The 17319-nt window shown below is 52.5% G+C and overlaps 2 protein-coding genes across 2 annotated transcripts in view; one reads left to right on the top strand and one right to left on the bottom strand.

Moving 5' to 3' along the window:
* PGAM1 (phosphoglycerate mutase 1) overlaps positions 1-17319 on the bottom strand; it is a 1080404-nt gene that overhangs the window by 401755 nt on the left and 661330 nt on the right. The gene's annotated exons all lie outside the window — the stretch shown is intronic.
* The window catches only part of SLIT1 (slit guidance ligand 1), a 187809-nt gene that overhangs the window by 135961 nt on the left and 34529 nt on the right, over positions 1-17319 (top strand). Inside the window, exons 14-23 of the mRNA XM_050802861.1 lie at positions 1188-1351; positions 2189-2212; positions 2351-2495; positions 3118-3192; positions 3385-3528; positions 6734-6877; positions 7183-7349; positions 10107-10239; positions 12458-12526; positions 15977-16048. Of these exons, the coding sequence (XP_050658818.1) occupies positions 1188-1351; positions 2189-2212; positions 2351-2495; positions 3118-3192; positions 3385-3528; positions 6734-6877; positions 7183-7349; positions 10107-10239; positions 12458-12526; positions 15977-16048 (1137 nt within the window). The remainder of the gene's footprint in view (positions 1-1187; positions 1352-2188; positions 2213-2350; positions 2496-3117; positions 3193-3384; positions 3529-6733; positions 6878-7182; positions 7350-10106; positions 10240-12457; positions 12527-15976; positions 16049-17319) is intronic.

Genomic DNA, 17319 nt, shown 5'->3' with positions numbered 1-17319 from the left:
AGCCCCTTGCAGGGGCCTGGGCTGAGACCAGTAAGTCAGATGGCCTGAACTGATGGCACTTAGATGGAGGAAAAGTGGCATGGCAGGGCAAGTCCCTTTGAGTTGGCCCGCTGCTCTGTCTCCCCGTACTTCGTTTTCTTTTTCTTTCTTTCTTTTTTTTTTTAAATTTGAGACGGAGTTTTGCTCTTGTTGCCCAGGCTGGAGCGCAGTGGCGCAATCTCAGCTCACGGCAACCTCTGCCTCCCAGGTTCAAGCGATTGTGCAGAGCCAGGACAGGTGTAGGAATGCTCTTCCCAGGCTGCCTCTGTTTGGACAGCCATGAGCAGGGCATGCCCACTCAGAAGTGGCTGGTCTGAACCCACTGTTTGTCGGAGCCCGCCCGTGGGCATCTGCCAGCATGGGGTTGCACACATCACGGCCATCTGCTCCCTGCTACCATCCCCAGGTTTATCCTGCTGACAACACAGGCAGCCTGCGAGAGAATCGGAGTGATTCCCCAGGAAGGGGCTGCTCAGTCATGGTTTCTGAGTTTTCTTTGTGTTGAGAGACAGCTGTAAAATGGTCAAGGAGAGGTCACTCCTGTGGTCTGGGGTGGGGATGGTGACTCCCTGTAAAGCCCAGGGACTCCAGCAGGCCTTGCCACTCTGGCCCCAGCACTCCCTATAGGAGACAGGCTGCTACCTGAGTCTGAAGGAGTGGGGACAAACCAGGGCTCATGGCCACTGGGGAGGGTCAGAGGCTGTGGCCTGGGCACCTGCAGTCCTGGGTTTTGTTACCTTCTCTGGGCCTTGGCTTCCTTGCCTGTGAAAGGCCAGGGGTGCTCTGGCCAGTCTCTGGGTCCTTCCTGTCTCCGCTCATGCTTGTGAAATGTCGCAGAGCAGAGGGAGGGAAAGGTGAGTGTAAAGAGAGGGGGCAGGATGAGGCTTGATGGGGAGTAGGACAGGGACAGCAGGAAGCTCCGGGTGGCAGAGACTGTTCCCCTGTAGTGCGCTGGCAGGACCGCTCCAGAGCTGATGGGCTGCACCCTGGGGGTTCACCCCACTCTCCCTTTCCCGCTGTGGCCAACCCTAGGCTCCAGGCCACAGGCAGCCTCCTTGGCCCCAGCCACAACAAGGCCCTGTCCAGGTGGAGGTCAGCGTGGGTTTGCAGCCCTTGTTTCTCATAGCTGATCTGCCTGCTTTGGACAGGCACCTGGCCCAGAACCCTTTCATTTGTGACTGTAACCTCAAGTGGCTGGCAGACTTCCTGCGCACCAATCCCATCGAGACAAGTGGGGCCCGTTGTGCCAGTCCCCGGCGCCTCTCCAACAAACGCATCGGTCAGATCAAGAGCAAGAAGTTCCGGTGCTCAGGTACCTGCCTGCCTGCCCACCTGCCCACCTGCCTCCTGTCCACCTGCATACCTGCCCGCCTGCCCACCTGTTCACCTACCTGCCTCCCTACCAGCCTGCCTGCCTACCTGTCTGCTTGTCTGTCTGTCTTCAGCCTGCTCAGGGACCCCCTGATGTTTCCTGGATGGCTCCCACAAAGGTGTCTTTCATTACTGTGAATCCAGGCTGTAGGGTGTGGGCCCAAAATTCTAGACTTGATCTGAATGGTAGTTCAGTCCCACCTCATTTTACTGAGGCCTAGGGAAGAAGCAAGGCTTGCTGAAGGTCCCAGAGGGAGAACTCAGGTTCCTCCACTTTCAGCCAGTTCTCTCTTATGCCTTTGTTATCAAGTCTTTTAAGACACTCAGGAGGCCTGGGAACCCTCCTTGGTGAGATAGGAGCCCCTTCCAGGCTTTGGGATGCAGAAACAGCCTTAGCAATTGTAGTCCACATGGCATCTGGCTGGGGACAGTGTGGGGCAGCTTCTGAGCCTAGATCCTGGTCAAGGACCTGACGCCACCTGTACCCCATCCCCACCTGTAAAGTTAGCACGGTCCCCACCGTGTGCCAGTGCAAGTGAGAGCTCGATAGTTTTGGCACTCCTTGCAAGAGGTTTAATTGGATGCGACACCCCCAGCGTCAGCCTGGGCAAGGAACATGCGTGCTCTGTAGCTCACTCTTCTGCACACAGGGACTGGGCAGATGGGCTCCTCAGCCCCGTCTGGGGTGCCTTCAGCTGAGCAGTGGGGCTGGGGCCTGGGCTGTTACTGCAGGTCCTGGCTGATTCCTGCATTGTGGTATTTCTGCTTCTCTCCCCAGCCAAAGAGCAGTACTTCATTCCAGGTAAGAGAGTGGGGGGAACCAAGGCCAGCCTGGTGGGAATGGTGGCAGTGGGTGGGCAGGCTGGGGGCCTTGGTTGGCACAGACTGCTGGGAGCCTGCCCTGGGCCCCTCAGCCCCTGCCCCCACCCTCTCATGGCAGGCACAGAGGATTACCAGCTGAACAGCGAGTGCAACAGTGACGTGATCTGTCCCCACAAGTGCCGCTGTGAGGCCAGCGTGGTGGAGTGCTCCAGCCTGAAGCTCACCAAAATCCCTGAGCGCATCCCCCAGTCCACGGCTGAACTGTGAGGGTCCCCGCCCCCACCAGCCCTCCCCTGTCTCTTTCTACCACTAACCCTCCTTGGCCTACTCCAGGATTTTCTTGGTCCAGCCCTGTCTGGGGCTGAACCACTGGAGCCTTTGGCTCAGGACATGCCAGCTGCTGGCTTGGGCAGGAAGAAACCCCATCCCGGCTGCCCTCTGCTTCATTTACAGCCCCCCTCACCCCTCAAAAGCAGATGCCGGTCTCTGGCACTCAGGGCAGGTCACCAGCCTGAATCAGGGATGGCTTTTCTCAACGATGCGTTTGTCTTCTTCTGGGGGCATGATTCCAAAACCCTTTGTTATTTTTATTCCTCTATCTAAAAATATGAATTTGTGTACACATATGTCTATGTGCATAGATGCCTGCAAGCATCTGTCATTTACGTCTGTAAATTTTTCGTGGCATTTTTAATGTTAAAAATATCCCCATTCATATCCTCTCCCAGTACTAGGCCCAGCCTTCCTTTCAATAGGATCAGTTTACTTTGCCAGATACATTCTTCCGGGAGTCTTCTCTGTTTGAGTCCCAAATATTCTCAGTTTGGAAGGGATTTGAAATGTCTATCATTTGTGAATGTGCAAGTTCATTCTTGCCTCTTACAGGCGATTGAATAACAATGAGATTTCCATCCTGGAGGCCACTGGGATGTTTAAAAAACTTACACATCTGAAGAAAATGTGAGTTACCCGTTGGTGAGAAGGAGTCTGTTGGGATGCTGGCCGGGGATGGAGAAGGGAAATGCCAGGGTGGGGGCAGCTCCCATTGTGGGGGCCAGGGCTCTGTGCATGGGGGTGTTGCCTGCAGGAAGGGAGGGGCCTGAGCTCCTGGGTGCTGGCCATGTGTAATCCTCCCCCCACCTCTTCTCCCAGCAACCTGAGCAACAATAAGGTGTCAGAAATTGAAGATGGGGCCTTCGAGGGCGCAGCCTCTGTGAGTGAGCTGCACCTGACTGCCAACCAGCTGGAGTCCATCCGGAGCGGCATGTTCCGGGGTCTGGATGGCTTGAGGACCCTGTGAGTGTGCAGGGCTGGGAAGCAGGGTGGGCCAGCTGCAGGAGGTAGGTGAAGCCAAGGGAAAGGAAGAGAGAGGCTGGAATGGCCCCTCCCCTGGGCCCAGCTCTCAGGCAGATGGGGAGAACTGAGGACCCTGACTGTGTTGGGACAGGTAATCAAGTGTTGGTGACTCTCTGGTGAGGCCTGTTCTCTTGTACCCTGGGGCATGGGGCCGATGCCTGGTTGACATCAAGGGATGGAGACATGTGGGCCCTCCTAGAGGTCCCTTCCCATTGCCCTCTGGTCAGGCTGCAAGAGCACAGCATGAGTTCAGGAGTGGCTGGCACTACTGCAGGCAGGAGGGGCTGGATGACCTTGCCAGGGTGACTTAGTGGGTGTAGATGGGGGAGCAGCGATGTTGCACTGTCCTTGAGATGCTGGGATCCCATAACCCCCAGCCCAGCCTGAGCTGACCAAAATCTGGAGCTCAGTGGGATCCTGGGGTCACCCACTCCTCCATGATGCAGGACACCCCTTCCATCTGCCCCAGCAGAGCTGGCTCTTCAGATGATCCTGTGGATGTGCAGCGCGTCCCATAGACAGGGCAGTCCATCAGATCTCCCACAGAGATGGAAATGTTTCATGTCTACGCTGTCCAGACCAGCCACCTCATGTGGCTGTGGAGCAGTTGAAATGTGGCTAGTGCTACTGAGGCACGGAATTTTGAATTTCATTTTATTTTAATGCATTTAAATCTAAATAGCTACATGTGGCTAGTGGCTACCATGTTGGACACCACAGCTCTAGGAAGCCACTTGCCTGGGTATAAATCCCAAATCTGCAGCAGGATGTAGATTTGTCTCTGAGCACGTATCATGGAAATTTTAGAAGTAGACGAATGTGTGACGGGACTCCCTGTGGATTTTTGTTCCTTTATTTTACAAAAAGCAAATTTTATTATGCACTATGTTTTGCAGCTTGCTGTTTTCACCTGTGAATATAGCTTTGCCATCTTTCCAGGCTGTTCCTACAGACTGCCTCATTTTTCTCTAAGCTTACCTAGTATTCCTTAAATGTGGGCATGGGGGCTGTCTAGTCAGCTGCATTCTTTCCAGGGAAGATAGGACAGAGGAGAAGAGAAGGGCCCATACTCCATCACTGTCCAGAAATGGCCACTGTTAATTATTGGTATAAACAACTGTCTTTCCAGTCTTTTACATATCTCTAAACCTGCATATGCATACATGTGCACACACATACACACATGCATACATGCATGCATACAGAAATATTCTAATGGAATAGTACATTTTATTTAGTAACCTGCTTTTTCCTTAAACTTAATATGAGCACTATTACATATTAAAATTTTTTTCCATTCCACATTTAATTCCTAATACAAAAAAAGTATTCTGCATCAATTTGAATGACTAGGTATTATATAACTATTGGCAAAGTAGGCTGTTTCTATTTTGTTTTTTATAAGCAGTGTTGTATTGATACCTGCCTTAGTGAGTTCAGGCTGCTATAATAAAGTGCCACAGATGGGAGTTTTATAGACAACAGAAGTTCTAGAGGCTGGAAGTCTGAGACCAGGGTGCCAGCATGGACGGGTTCTGGTGAGGGCCCCCTTCTGCGTTGCAGACTTCTGACTTCTCATTGTGTCCTCACATGGTAGAAAGAGGGCAAGAGAGCTCTCTGGGATCTCCTTGATAAGGGCACTAACTCCGTTCATGAGGGTTCCACCCTTATGACCTCATCACCTCCCAAAGACCCCCCATCCTAATCCCATCACATTAGGGATTAGGACTTCAACATAGGGATTGGAGGGGAAACACATTCATTCTGTGACAATATCTTTATTGTGAAATTCATGGATAATGCATGATGATACTCTTGTTAGGAATTCCTGAAGATGGAGTAGTCCGGTGAAAACATGAAGTGTTTTAGGGATTTTGATGCATCTCACCAAATGCACTTCCAGGGGGGTACAAAGGCATCTCCTGCCAGTGCGTGGAAGTGCCCAGTCACTCAGACTGTCACAGATCCTGAACGTCATTATTATTATTATTATATTTTTCATTCTTTTTCAATTTGGCAGGCAAAAAATCAATATTGCTTAAATGTCTTTGATTAGTAGTAACATTGAACATTTTTGTGAATGTTAGTAAACCATTTTAATTTCTTTTGTGAGTTGGCTATTCTGTGTTGGCTTGGTTTTTGTTTTTACTTTTGGTTGGGGAGTGAAATTGAGCTGGGTTTTTGTTGTTATTGTTGTTGTTGTTTAGGGAGACAGGGTCTCACTCTGTTTCCCAGGCAGCTGGGGTGCCGTCGTGCCATCATAGCTTACTGTAACCTTGAACTCCTGGGCTCAAGAGATCCTCCCGCCTCAACCTCCCAAGCAGCTGGGACTACAAGTGCACACCACCATGCCTGGCTAAGTTTTACATTTTTTTGTAGAGAGAAGGTCTCACTATATTGCCCAGGCTGGTCTCAAACTCCTGGTTTCAAGTAATCCTTGGCCTCCCAAAGTGCTGGTTTTACAGGCATGAGCCACTGCATCAGGCTTGGGCTGGGTTTTTGAAGATGAGCAGCAGTTTTCCCAGATGTAGATGAGGAAAAAGAGTATTCTAGAAAACTGTCACAGCGGTGTAGCAGGCTGAGGGCTGGTCCATCTCTGGGGAGGCAGGCACGTGCCAGGGCTGAGATGGTCTGGGTCTGGGTGGACGTGGTCTCAGATCAGAGTAAGGGGCTGAGATGGTCCGGGTCTGGGTGGACGTGGTCTCAGGTCAGAGTAAGGAGTTTCAGCATGACTCTGTGGGCAGTTTGGAGGCTGTTAGTGGACTTGAAGCTGGAGAGTGATATGATGGATTAGGTTTTAGGAAGTCTCCTGGGCACTGATATGGAGCGTGGCCTAAAGACGGGCAGGAACTCTGGTCACCCAGGGCGTGGAGGTGAGGCCAGCATGGGGGCCGGGACAATGGCAGCGAGAGAGGGAGACAGAGCCTCGAGGCTTCTCAGAGGCAGGGTGGGTGTCTGGAGTGGGCACAGGTGTGTAGAACTCACCTCACCTGACCGGGGCCTGACTGGCACGGGTTCCTGGCTCTGCGGCTCGGGGTCTGTGGAGGAGAGCTGTGAACCAGCCACGGTGGCTGAAGCTGCGTGGCCCAGGTGGACGGCTGGCAGGCCTGCAAGGGCCCCCTTCCCCTCCCCCGCTCCTCCCCAGGATGCTGCGGAACAACCGCATCAGCTGCATCCACAACGACAGCTTCACGGGCCTGCGCAACGTCCGGCTCCTCTCGCTCTACGACAACCAGATCACCACCGTGTCCCCAGGGGCCTTCGACACCCTCCAGTCCCTCTCCACACTGTGAGTCCGGCCTCCAGGACAGGCGGGCGGGGGCTCTGGAAGCAACTGTCCCAAGGGTGTGGTCCTCTCAGGCAGTCCCTTTGAAAGCGCTCACCCCGGGGGTGCTGGGTCTTCGTGGTTTGCTGAAACGTGGGTTCCACATTTCGAGGTCTCCCTCCGGTCCTGAGAGCCGGTCCTCTTGGTGACGGGTGGTGGTCTGGGAGACAGGGCCGTGTGGCCGTGTGGCCGTGGTGGACAAGAGGGGTTTGCTGGGACCGCTGAGAGGGGCAGAGTGTCTCCATGGCCGCCTGGCCTGCCTCTTCCAGGAACCTCCTGGCCAACCCTTTCAACTGCAACTGCCAGCTGGCCTGGCTGGGAGGCTGGCTGCGGAAGCGCAAGATCGTGACGGGGAACCCGCGATGCCAGAACCCTGACTTCTTGCGGCAGATTCCCCTGCAGGACGTGGCCTTCCCTGACTTCAGGTGTGAGGAAGGTAATTCGTGGCCCCCCGGTGGCGAGGGAGAGGGAGCCCTGGGTCCAACCAGTGGGGTGGGGCAGGTTAGGAAGATGGGGTGGACAGGCAGCACCCCCTGGCATGCCCTTGCGGGGAGAGGTTTGGTGGGGAAGGGGGACCCTGTTTTCAGGAGAGGCGAGGAGACGCCCTGCCTGGTGGTGTCTTTGTGTGGTTATAAGAGCAGTAAAGTTCCTATCCTTAAAAAATGGGAAAATACGGATAAAAGAAGGAAATAAACTTTACCTCTTAACCTATCGCTCAGAGAAAACAGTTCCTGTTTTAGTGTAGTTTCTTTCTGTAATTTTGGTGAACTCAGACCTGCCTTTTGACTGTCCCTAAGTGCTCTAGACTCATGGGATCACCTTATCTTAATATGCAATGGAACCCTTTCAAATCCCCCTCCCCTGTATGTAGGAAACCCTAGTCACTCTGCTCCAATGCCCTGTTTCCTGGGACTTCTCAGGGTAGCCCCATCCCTCATTTTTTCCCCATGGCACCAAGCACAGAAGGTCGCTGTAGGAAGCAGATTTTTCTCAGTGCAGCCATCCTGTCCTTAGCATCTCTCAGCACCCTGCCGCAGGGAATTTCTCCCTGGCTGACCTCAGCTTCCAGCCCCCTGCTCCGCTTCTGGGTGCTAAGTTGCCTCCCTTCTCCCGGGTCTCTCCCTTTCTTGCCCTTTACCCCCCGCCCCCAGTAGCCTACTCCGGTGGCAGCTCCACCCTCAGCTGGCCCGGCCAGGCACGTGGCAGTGGAGAGCTTTGACTTTCACCCCAAGAAACACCATCAGGGTATTTTTCTAAACAAAAGTAATGAATTTTCTAAGAATACTTTTGCTTCCAACTTCTAAAATTAAAAAAAGACTACTATTTACATATATCTTTTATTAAGTCATACAATAATAGCTTGCAAGTCTTTTTACAAAATTGTGATTTGTTTAAAACCTAACTATGTGTTTGGGGCATTTTCTCATGCCATTAACTATCCTTTGGAAGCATTATTTTTTCCAAGATACAGTTTCCTTTTCTCATTCTTATTACAAAAGAAATGCATCCGCATTCCTGAAAAACAACCACCACCAAGGACAACCAGAAGGAGGATTAACAAAAGTTACTGACAGGCCAGGTTCGGAGGCTCATGCCTGTAATTCCAGCATTTTGGGAGGCTGAGGCGGGCAGATCCCTGAGGTCAGGAGTTCAAGACCAGCTTGGCCAACATGATGAAACCCTCTCTCTACTAAAAATACAAAAATTAGCCAGGCATGGTGGCGCATGCCTGTAGTCCCAGCTACTTGGGAGGCTGAGGCAGGAGAATCTTTAGAATTCGGGAGGTGGAGGCTGCAGTGAGCTGAGACTGCACCGTTGCACTCCAGCCTGGGCAACAGAATGAGAATCTGTTTCAAAAAAAAAAAAAAAAAAGTTACTGATGTGCCCACTAACCCCCCAGCCCCCATGCCCCAACTCTGGATAACTCCTGTCGACATTTGCTATGTGGCTTTCCAGATCTTTGCTGTGTGCTCACGTGCACGAGTGTGGCACACAAAGGATCTTGCAGGGCCACCTGTGAAAACCGCTATCTGGAAGGCACCACAATTGATGTAAGCAGCCGCTGCTGCTGGGCATTCAGACAACCTCCCCCGTCCCACTCCAATGCATCGTGCTGCCAGGAGCACCCTTCTAGATGCTCCCTACATATATATTCCACTCCCCACTAGAACAGCTTTCTAGAGGTGAAAGGATGTGAGTATTTCTAAGATGTTGCTGCTGAGAACCTGGTGGCCAATGGAGCAGGTTCTGGAGGCAGGCTGCTTGCTCCAGGCTGGGGCAAGTTTCTGAACCACTCTGCCCTTAGTTTCCTCATTGCTCCAATGGGCTGATAGTAACATATTCACTAGAGAGCTGTTCTGAGGACTCAGTGACTTCACCCTTATCATGTGGGGCCTGCATAACTGATGGTCACTGTCACCGGGGAGCATGTGCTACCAGCATCCCAGTGTCCTCAAGAACTCTGACCGTGGTGATATTATCATCTCTCGGACACCCAGTCAGCAGAAAGGAAGGCACAGATTTATTGAATGGATGAATGAATCAATGAAGGGATGGTGTGGTATTGAGGGCTCAGATTTTGCTTCAGCCAGACCTGGGCTCAGACTCTGCATTGCCTTGGACCAACTTTATGAGTCAAGCAAGTTGCCTAACGTCTCCAGAGCTCAGCAAAATGGAAATTCATCCACTTGTTCATTCATTCGCTCAACTCATGTGTTTTGAGGGCTGCTGCGTGCCAGGCACTGCACTCGGCACTGGGCTCTATCAATGAAAAAAGAGGAGAAAAGAGGCCCAGGTCTCCGTCCTCCTCGTGCCTGCGTTCTAGGGGCAAGGCTGCACCCCTGACTGCACTGTTGAGGAGACAATGTCGATCCGGTGCCCGGAGTAGCCGGCACTCCAGGGATGGGATGGTGTGCGGGCCATCCTCCTGCCCTACTTCGACCAGGTCCACTTTGAGTTTGAGGAGAAAGAGATCAACTCAAGACCTATTTTAACCTCAAAACTGCTCTGGGGGCTTCATTCCTAGTGGTGGTGGCGGCTTGGGGGGAGGTGTGGTGCAGAGACTTGCGGATGGCAGAGGTAGTGTCAGAGGGGTCTTCTGTTCTGAGAGACCCCAGAGCATGGCCCCGACTATAGGAGGCCCTACAGCGGCTCGTCCCCCTTCCTGACAGGGACTTTGTGCCTTCTTCCCTAGGCCAGGAGGAGGGGGGCTGCCTGCCGCGCCCGCAGTGCCCACAGGAGTGTGCCTGCCTGGACACCGTGGTCCGCTGCAGCAACAAGCACCTGCGGGCCCTGCCCAAGGGCATTCCCAAGAATGTCACAGAACTGTGAGTAGCTCAAGGCCTTGCCCCCTTCACGGGGGTCCACCGGACGGGGACAGCGGGGACATTTCCTGAGGGGCTGGGGCCTGGCAGTGGGAGGAGGAGGTGACCCAGGGCAGGCATTAGCTGACTAGGAGCTGGAGTTTGGGCTTTGTAGAAAACGCTGCCTCCAGGAAGCCTTTGAGCTTCTCTTTGATTCCCCCTCTGCGGTCACCTGATACCACATGGCAGCGAGTGCTTCCTCCCTTTAAGCTCTGCCTTTAAAACAAGGAAAACATTGCTTTCCCACCTATCATTGTGTCACGCTCCTGTGTCATGAAGACTTACAAATGTGATTTTTGTACCAGCAGTGTAATGTTCTTCACAGGAATCTACTATGATCCAGATAACAAACCCCCTTTTGTTGCATATTTGTTTCCAATTTTTTTTTTACTGTCATAAATAGAACCAATGCTAACACGCCTTCCCTGAAATCGCCAAAGAGCGGTGCGTTTTCAGGACTCTTGCTGCCTTTTGCCTGATGGTCTTCCAAGAAAACCTGTTTCCTTTGCACTCCCATTGACAATGTGAGAAGGTGGCCTTCTTGCTTCCCTGGGTCAGCACTGAGTATGGTGGTGCTGAAATCCTGGCTGATTGGTATTTGGTATCTGAGCGCATGTGGAGGATTGGACATAGATGCATTTGACAAACAGGGATGGAGACCTGGGACTCTTCAGCAGACACCTCCCGATGAAAAGCTCTGGCCAGCTCCTGACCTCTGACCTCTTCCTGTGCTCTGGGGTCGATCCCTCCAGGCCTCCAAAGCTGAGCTTTTCTCCCCCACTCCCGGGACCAGTGAGGAAGCTTTCATTTGTTGTTTCTTGCATTACCAGCAAGGCTGGCCTTTTCCTCACAAGCACATCAACCACTATGGGCCTTTTCCTGGGCCCGGCCTGCCCCATCTTCACCCTGTTTTCTACTGCAGAGTTAGTGTCCTACAGACCTCATGAATCCTAGTTTTCTCCTTGGAGCCTCCTAGCAGCCCTGAGAATAATGGGATGGGTAGGGTAGCCTACCTTCTTTGACTGAAGATGCTGAAGTTCAGAGCTTGCGAAAATCTTTTAACTTCTCTAAACCTCAGTTTTGTCATCTGTGAAATGGGACTACTTGGGTATATGGACAAGGGCTGCTTTAAGGATCAAATGAGATGGGTGGGAAGTCAGTTTGTATGATACAGAGCGAGGGGTAAGGATGAGCACAGCCCTGCTTTGCTCCTCTCTGGGGCTTTTGGGAAGTGGGGGAGAGCTGTCCTGCAGGCTGTAGTTATTGGGGGTATAGGGGGTTCCTGTGCCGGAGTCTAGCTTGGCTCAGCACCTGGCATTGGGCCACTGCTTAGCAACCTTCAGGCTGGAGGCATGAATGGTCAACGATGAAGGGAAGAGCGGGAGGTTCAGAGCATCTTGAATCCCAAGCTTTATCCTGTAGAAATGGGAACCTTGGGAATCTTAGGGCTTAGGAGGATTTCGGTGGGCTTGGTTTTAAGGACAGTGACTTGGATAGCAGTGAGTAGAGTGGAGGCCAGAAGCGAGGTCCAAGGTGCAGAGAACAGATAGAAGAGACTGCAACAGGAGCCTGGGCATGGGTGGTAGTGTACAGTCGGCGGGTGGCATGACAGTGCAATGAAAGGAAGCCGTGAGAGAGCCGCGGTGGCACTGGCTGCAGAGCGAGGTGGAGAAGTGACATCAGGGCACAGAGCCTGGAAGGCAGGAAGGCAGAGGGGTGCTGATGGAATGAGGGAAACTGATTAGGCAGTCTGGCTGTGAATCCGCTTCACAGCCCATGCCAGCAGGCGGAGAGGGCGCCCTGGGAGCTGGCAGGGCCCAGTAACATGCAAATCAGATCTATTTGGCCAGGAAAAGAGTAGAGCAGGGAGGGGAAGGTAGGTGCTCAGGGAGTGTCCATGGACAAGGAGGAGGCTGGGAGGGTGAGAAGGGAAGTGAGAAGGGAACCAAGAGAGGCCATGTGACTCTTGGCTTTTTACCAAGTCCTTTGGGTGGCACCTTCCCAAATGGCTTCAACAATGTACATGTTTTCTCCTCCTATAAGTAATTCTGGGCCCATCGTGTGGCCTATGTGGAGGAGAGGAAATGAGAGAGAAGTCCCTGGCTGCAGGGAAGGCTGTCCCCAGCGTGGGGCACCACCAGAGGTGGAGATGGGCACTAACGCCGCTGTGTTCCCTCTGCAGCTATTTGGACGGGAACCAGTTCACGCTGGTTCCGGGACAGCTGTCTACCTTCAAGTACCTGCAGCTCGTGTAAGTATCCAGTCCGCTTGAGGACAGGAGGGCCTTTGGCATCTAACCGTCAGGACTCTGGCTTTCCTGGAATTTCCTACAGACCTCACTTATGGGCAGATCCTGCTTTTTCCCTTTCCCCGCTCCCCTCTGGAAACAGCTGTGCCTAGAGCTGTTTTGCCACCTAGTGGCCATCATTGGCAATTACATAGTTCCAGGCCCTGTTGGGTTGGACCTGCCTCCTTCTCCTGCCCAGGCCATCTCCCCAAAGCTCTCTTGAGGCTGGTCGTGACTGTTAAGAGGGGTTATCCTGGCTGGGTGCTGTGGCTCATGCCTGTAATCCCCGCACTTTGGGAGGCCAAGGCAGGCGGATAACCTCTCGAACTCATGTTGGAGTTCAAGACCAGACTGACCAACATGGAGAAACCCCATCTTTACTAAAAATACAAAATTAGCCGGGCACAGTGGCACATGCCTGTAATCCCAGCTACTTGGGAGGCTGAGGCAGGAGAACAGCTTGAACCCGGGAGGTGGAGGTTGCAGTGAGCCGAGATCGCGTCATTGCACTCAGCCTGGGCAACAAGAGCGAAACTCCGTCACACACACACACACACACACACACACACACACACACAAAAGAAAAGGAGGGGTTATTCTTGCAAGGTTAGGATCCAGGAGAAGCAGAGGGTGATAGAAGGCTTCTCGGTCCAGCTCAGCTCTCAAACCAAGTATGAACTATGGCAGCTACAAATACATACCTGTAACTAAGTTTTTCTTTAGGCTACACCTCTGCTTTTCTGTTATTTCCACCTTTGACCCCTTCTACTCCATGGAAATATACAAAATAAGCCTCAGGATAATAAGTTCAGCTCCTTTTAGTTTTCTAACCTACTTAACTCCTCACTTCAGTTGTCTTTATCTGCTCCTTGGCCAGATTCTACCAAAAAGAAGTCCAGAGAACATTCCATCTTAGTGTAGTTTGGAGCAGTGCCACTCCAAGTGCAGTCTACGGGCCCACATCAGTCCCAGAACTGTTTGTAATGGGTTTGTAATTAGATAAGGTGCTTACACCAGAATCTAAATCCATGTATTGCTTCCTTCCTTGAGAAAGTCTTGCTATTGAAACAATGTTCGCTAAAGTAAGCTATGTGTGGTGACCGGATCTTGGCTCAAGTTTCTTTTTTCTTTCTTTTTTTTTTTTTGAGACGGAGTCTCGCTCTGTCGCTCCGTCGTCCAGGCTGGAGTGCAGTGGCACGATCTCTGCTCACTGCAAGCTCCGCCTCCCGGGTTCACGCCATTCTCCTGCCTCAGCCTCCCGAATAGCTGGGACTATAGGTGCCCGCCACCACACCGGGCTAATTTTTTGTATTTTTAGTAGAGATGGGGTTTTACCATGTTAGCCAGGATGGTCTCGATCTCCTGACCTCGTGATCCACCTGCCTCGGCCTCCCAAAGTGCTGGGATTACAGGTGTGAGCCACCGCGCCTGGCCAAGGCCCAGGTTTCTTATTGTGGGTTGGTGAAATTTAGTTCAAGGACTGGCTACTTTGGGCGGCTCTGGCTTACAGGATTTTGAAACTCCAATTTATCTGTTTTTGCTTAATGATCTGGCCAATGTGTGTTGAACATTCCAATAGGAGGGGTGGAGAGGGGATGGAGTAGTGTGATTCAGTGGCTGGTGTCAGAGTGCTTTGAGCCAGTGAAACTGCCTCTTGGGGGCTGTGCCACCACCTCCTCATCACAGGGAACGACCACAAAGTGTGTTGAACATTCAGTAGAGCACTTACATATATCTCCAAATACAGTGGAATGATTTGGAATTAGATTAGAGGAACGTTCAGGAGGAGAAGATGAAGGCAGGGCACATCGTTGCATTTTCTAAATGTTTTCTGAGTACATGAAGTGGGCAGATGTGAAGGCCCCGAAGTCATGGCCCCCTCTCCAGACTGTCATGGTTTAGGGAGGATGCGGGGGAGGGGAGGGAGCACATAAGGGTTCCAACAGAGGTCAATGCCGATTAGGGCCGTGGCTCAAGGAGGATGTGATCAACTCAGGGAGGGGGCTGGTGGGGAGGGCATCTTGGAACACGAGTTCGAGTTCACTGGTGGGCAGAGGGAATAAGCTGTCTGGGGGCACAGAGTGTAGTCTGCTCAGAGAACTTCAAGAAACTTAGTGAATCCTAAGCCTGGGAAACCTTTGGGGCGGGAAGCAGAGGGGCGGGGGGCAGGGACCAGACCCAGGAGCGCCAGGTGGCCAGCTAGAGAGCCTGGAGTCCACATGCTAGGCACATGGGTACCACTGTGGGGTTTCAGTGGGGAAGTGGCTGCGTCGGCTTTGCGTCATAGAGAGATTCTGTGGTGCCACCCTCATGGCAGATGGATCAAAAGGGCAAAGCAGTGGGTGAGAGATGAGGTCAGAATCCAGGCAGGAGCCCGAGAGAGAGGATGCTGGCTCAGGAGGAGGGCACATCGTGAGAGGTGACCAGGGCCACCAGCCAGGGGCGGATCAGATGGGTGGGACGAGAGGGCGGACATGTGGGCAGGCGGTGTTATGGAGCTGGAGCCTGGGGGACGGGGCATGGTGGGGAGCACAAGACGTGGATGGAGTTTGAGTGTCTGTGGGCATCAAGAGGAGGAGTTCATGAGAGGACAGGCTGGGGCCACGGGAGGGGGGCACTGCCAGCACAGGGGCATCCCCGAGGGCACCCAGATTGAACTAAAAGGGGCATAGATGGGGTTTAGCGATCCCCATGCCTCTGGGCTGAGTACGAAGGAAGCTTCTACCAGGGACTGAGGAGGCACAGCCAAAGGCCCCCGAAGACAGTCGGGAGTGGAGGAAAGCGGGTGGTGGGAGTTTTGAGAAGAGGAGAAGGGCGGTCAGTTGTGTCAGATGCCACAGGTGATGTGGAGAGGCCACGGCAGCATCCTGGGCTTGGGGCCAGTGGACCGGGTTTGAATCTGGCTCTGCCTCTGACCAGCTGGTGACCCTTCGAGAGTCACAGATCCCGCTGAGACTCTGGGTCTTTGTCAAACGGGGCTGCCCTCTCCCTCATAGGACTGCCTTGCAGGGAGGGCTTCTGAACCGGCCCGCCTAAGGTGCTGGCAGGAGAGAAAGGAGAGAGTGCTGGATCTGGTCGGGAGGCCACCGACACCCTGGTGGGAGTGTTCCCATGGTGAAAAGGGGCAGAGCCAGGCTCTGCTTGCAGAGGGGTGGGGGTAGGGGTCAGGAAATGGAGGCGCCAAGCCTCCATATACCAAGTGTCCCTTATATTTGCCTGGTGTGTACCCGAGGGAGTTGAGGGAGCAGCGCAGGGCTGTAGCTAAGCAAGCACTGTGATCGGGGCTCCTCTCTACCCCTGGCCAACGTGGCTGGGGAATGGCCCTGGGCAGAGTGAGGGAGGGGAAGAAGCCCAGGAGCGTGAGCCAGGACTGAGTGAGTTCTTTCTCAACCATGATGCCTTTGCCTTTTCCAGGGACCTGAGCAACAACAAGATCAGCTCATTAAGCAATTCCTCCTTCACCAACATGAGCCAGCTGACCACGCTGTGAGTCCCAGCAGGGCTGGGGTGGGCGCCCCGGGGCCTGGGTTGTGAGTCATTCCCAAGCCCCAGCCTGTGCTGCGCATTGCACCGCGATCCCTCACCTGCAGACGCCTTGCCCTCTGGAGAGGATGCCCAGCTCGAGAGCCTAAAAGACTTTCAAAAAACATCTTTCATTGTGAAATACAACATATGGTATATACAGAAAATGTTAATGCAAAAAATAAATAGTGCAAAAAAAATGTACAGTTTCACAAATAATCATAAAGCTGGCACACGCGTAGATACCAAGTCAAAAATTAGGGACACTCTGCTGGGCGCGGTGGCTCATGCCTATAATCCCAGCACTTTGGGAGGCAGAGGCAGGTGAATCACTTGAGGTCAGGAATTCGAGACCACCCTGGCAAACACGATGAAACCCCGTCTCTACCAAAAATACACAAAGTAGTTGGACGTGGTGGCACATGCCTGTAGTCCCAGCTACTCGGGAGGCTGAGGCAGGAGAATCGCATGAACCTGGGAGGCGGAGATTGCAGTGAGCCGAGATCATGCCATTGCACTCCAATCTGGGTGACAGAGCGAGACTGTGTCTCAGAAAAAAAAAAAAAAAAAAAAAAAAAATAGAACAGGCTAGCATCTTGTCCCTTCCTGATCCTTATTGCTCTCTCCTCCCCTACCCCGAGGCAGCTGCTGTCCTGACTTGATGAGGATCACTTCTTTTATTTTCTTTACAGCATTACCATCGACATATGCATTTCTAAATAATATAGTCTAATTGTGTCCATTTTTAACCTTGTCCAAGTGGAATCATATGGGCAATAGTCTTTTGTATCTGGCTTCTCTTGCTTAGCATTGTCCGTGGGATCCATTCATGCCACCGTGGCAGCTGTGGTCTGTTCGCTCTCATTGCTGGCTAGTGTTCCTTTGGAGGAACAGGCCACACTTTCCTCATCCATTCTAGTCCTGGTGGATTTTGGGGTTGCTTCCAGTTTGGATTGTTGTGAGCGGTGACCCTCTGAACATTTTTTGTGGCCATATTCTAAGATATTTAAATGCTGGCTTTAATTATATTCCAAGCAATTGATCAGAACATATTACCAAGTGTCCCTTATATTTGCCTGGTGTGTAAAAGTATCTCATTCACCTTCCCCACACCTCATTTTACAGATAGAACAGTAGAGCCAGTGCCCAAAAAAGGAAGGGGCCCTGACCCAGCCATTCTCCAGGAGCAGGATGTGGGCCCAAGCCAAAATACAAAATACAAAACATTAGCCAGG

This window comes from Macaca thibetana, chromosome 9 (genome assembly GCF_024542745.1).
Source record: "Macaca thibetana thibetana isolate TM-01 chromosome 9, ASM2454274v1, whole genome shotgun sequence".
NCBI classification, from domain to species: domain Eukaryota; kingdom Metazoa; phylum Chordata; class Mammalia; order Primates; family Cercopithecidae; genus Macaca; species Macaca thibetana.
This window is presented reverse-complemented; position numbering and strand designations above follow the sequence as displayed.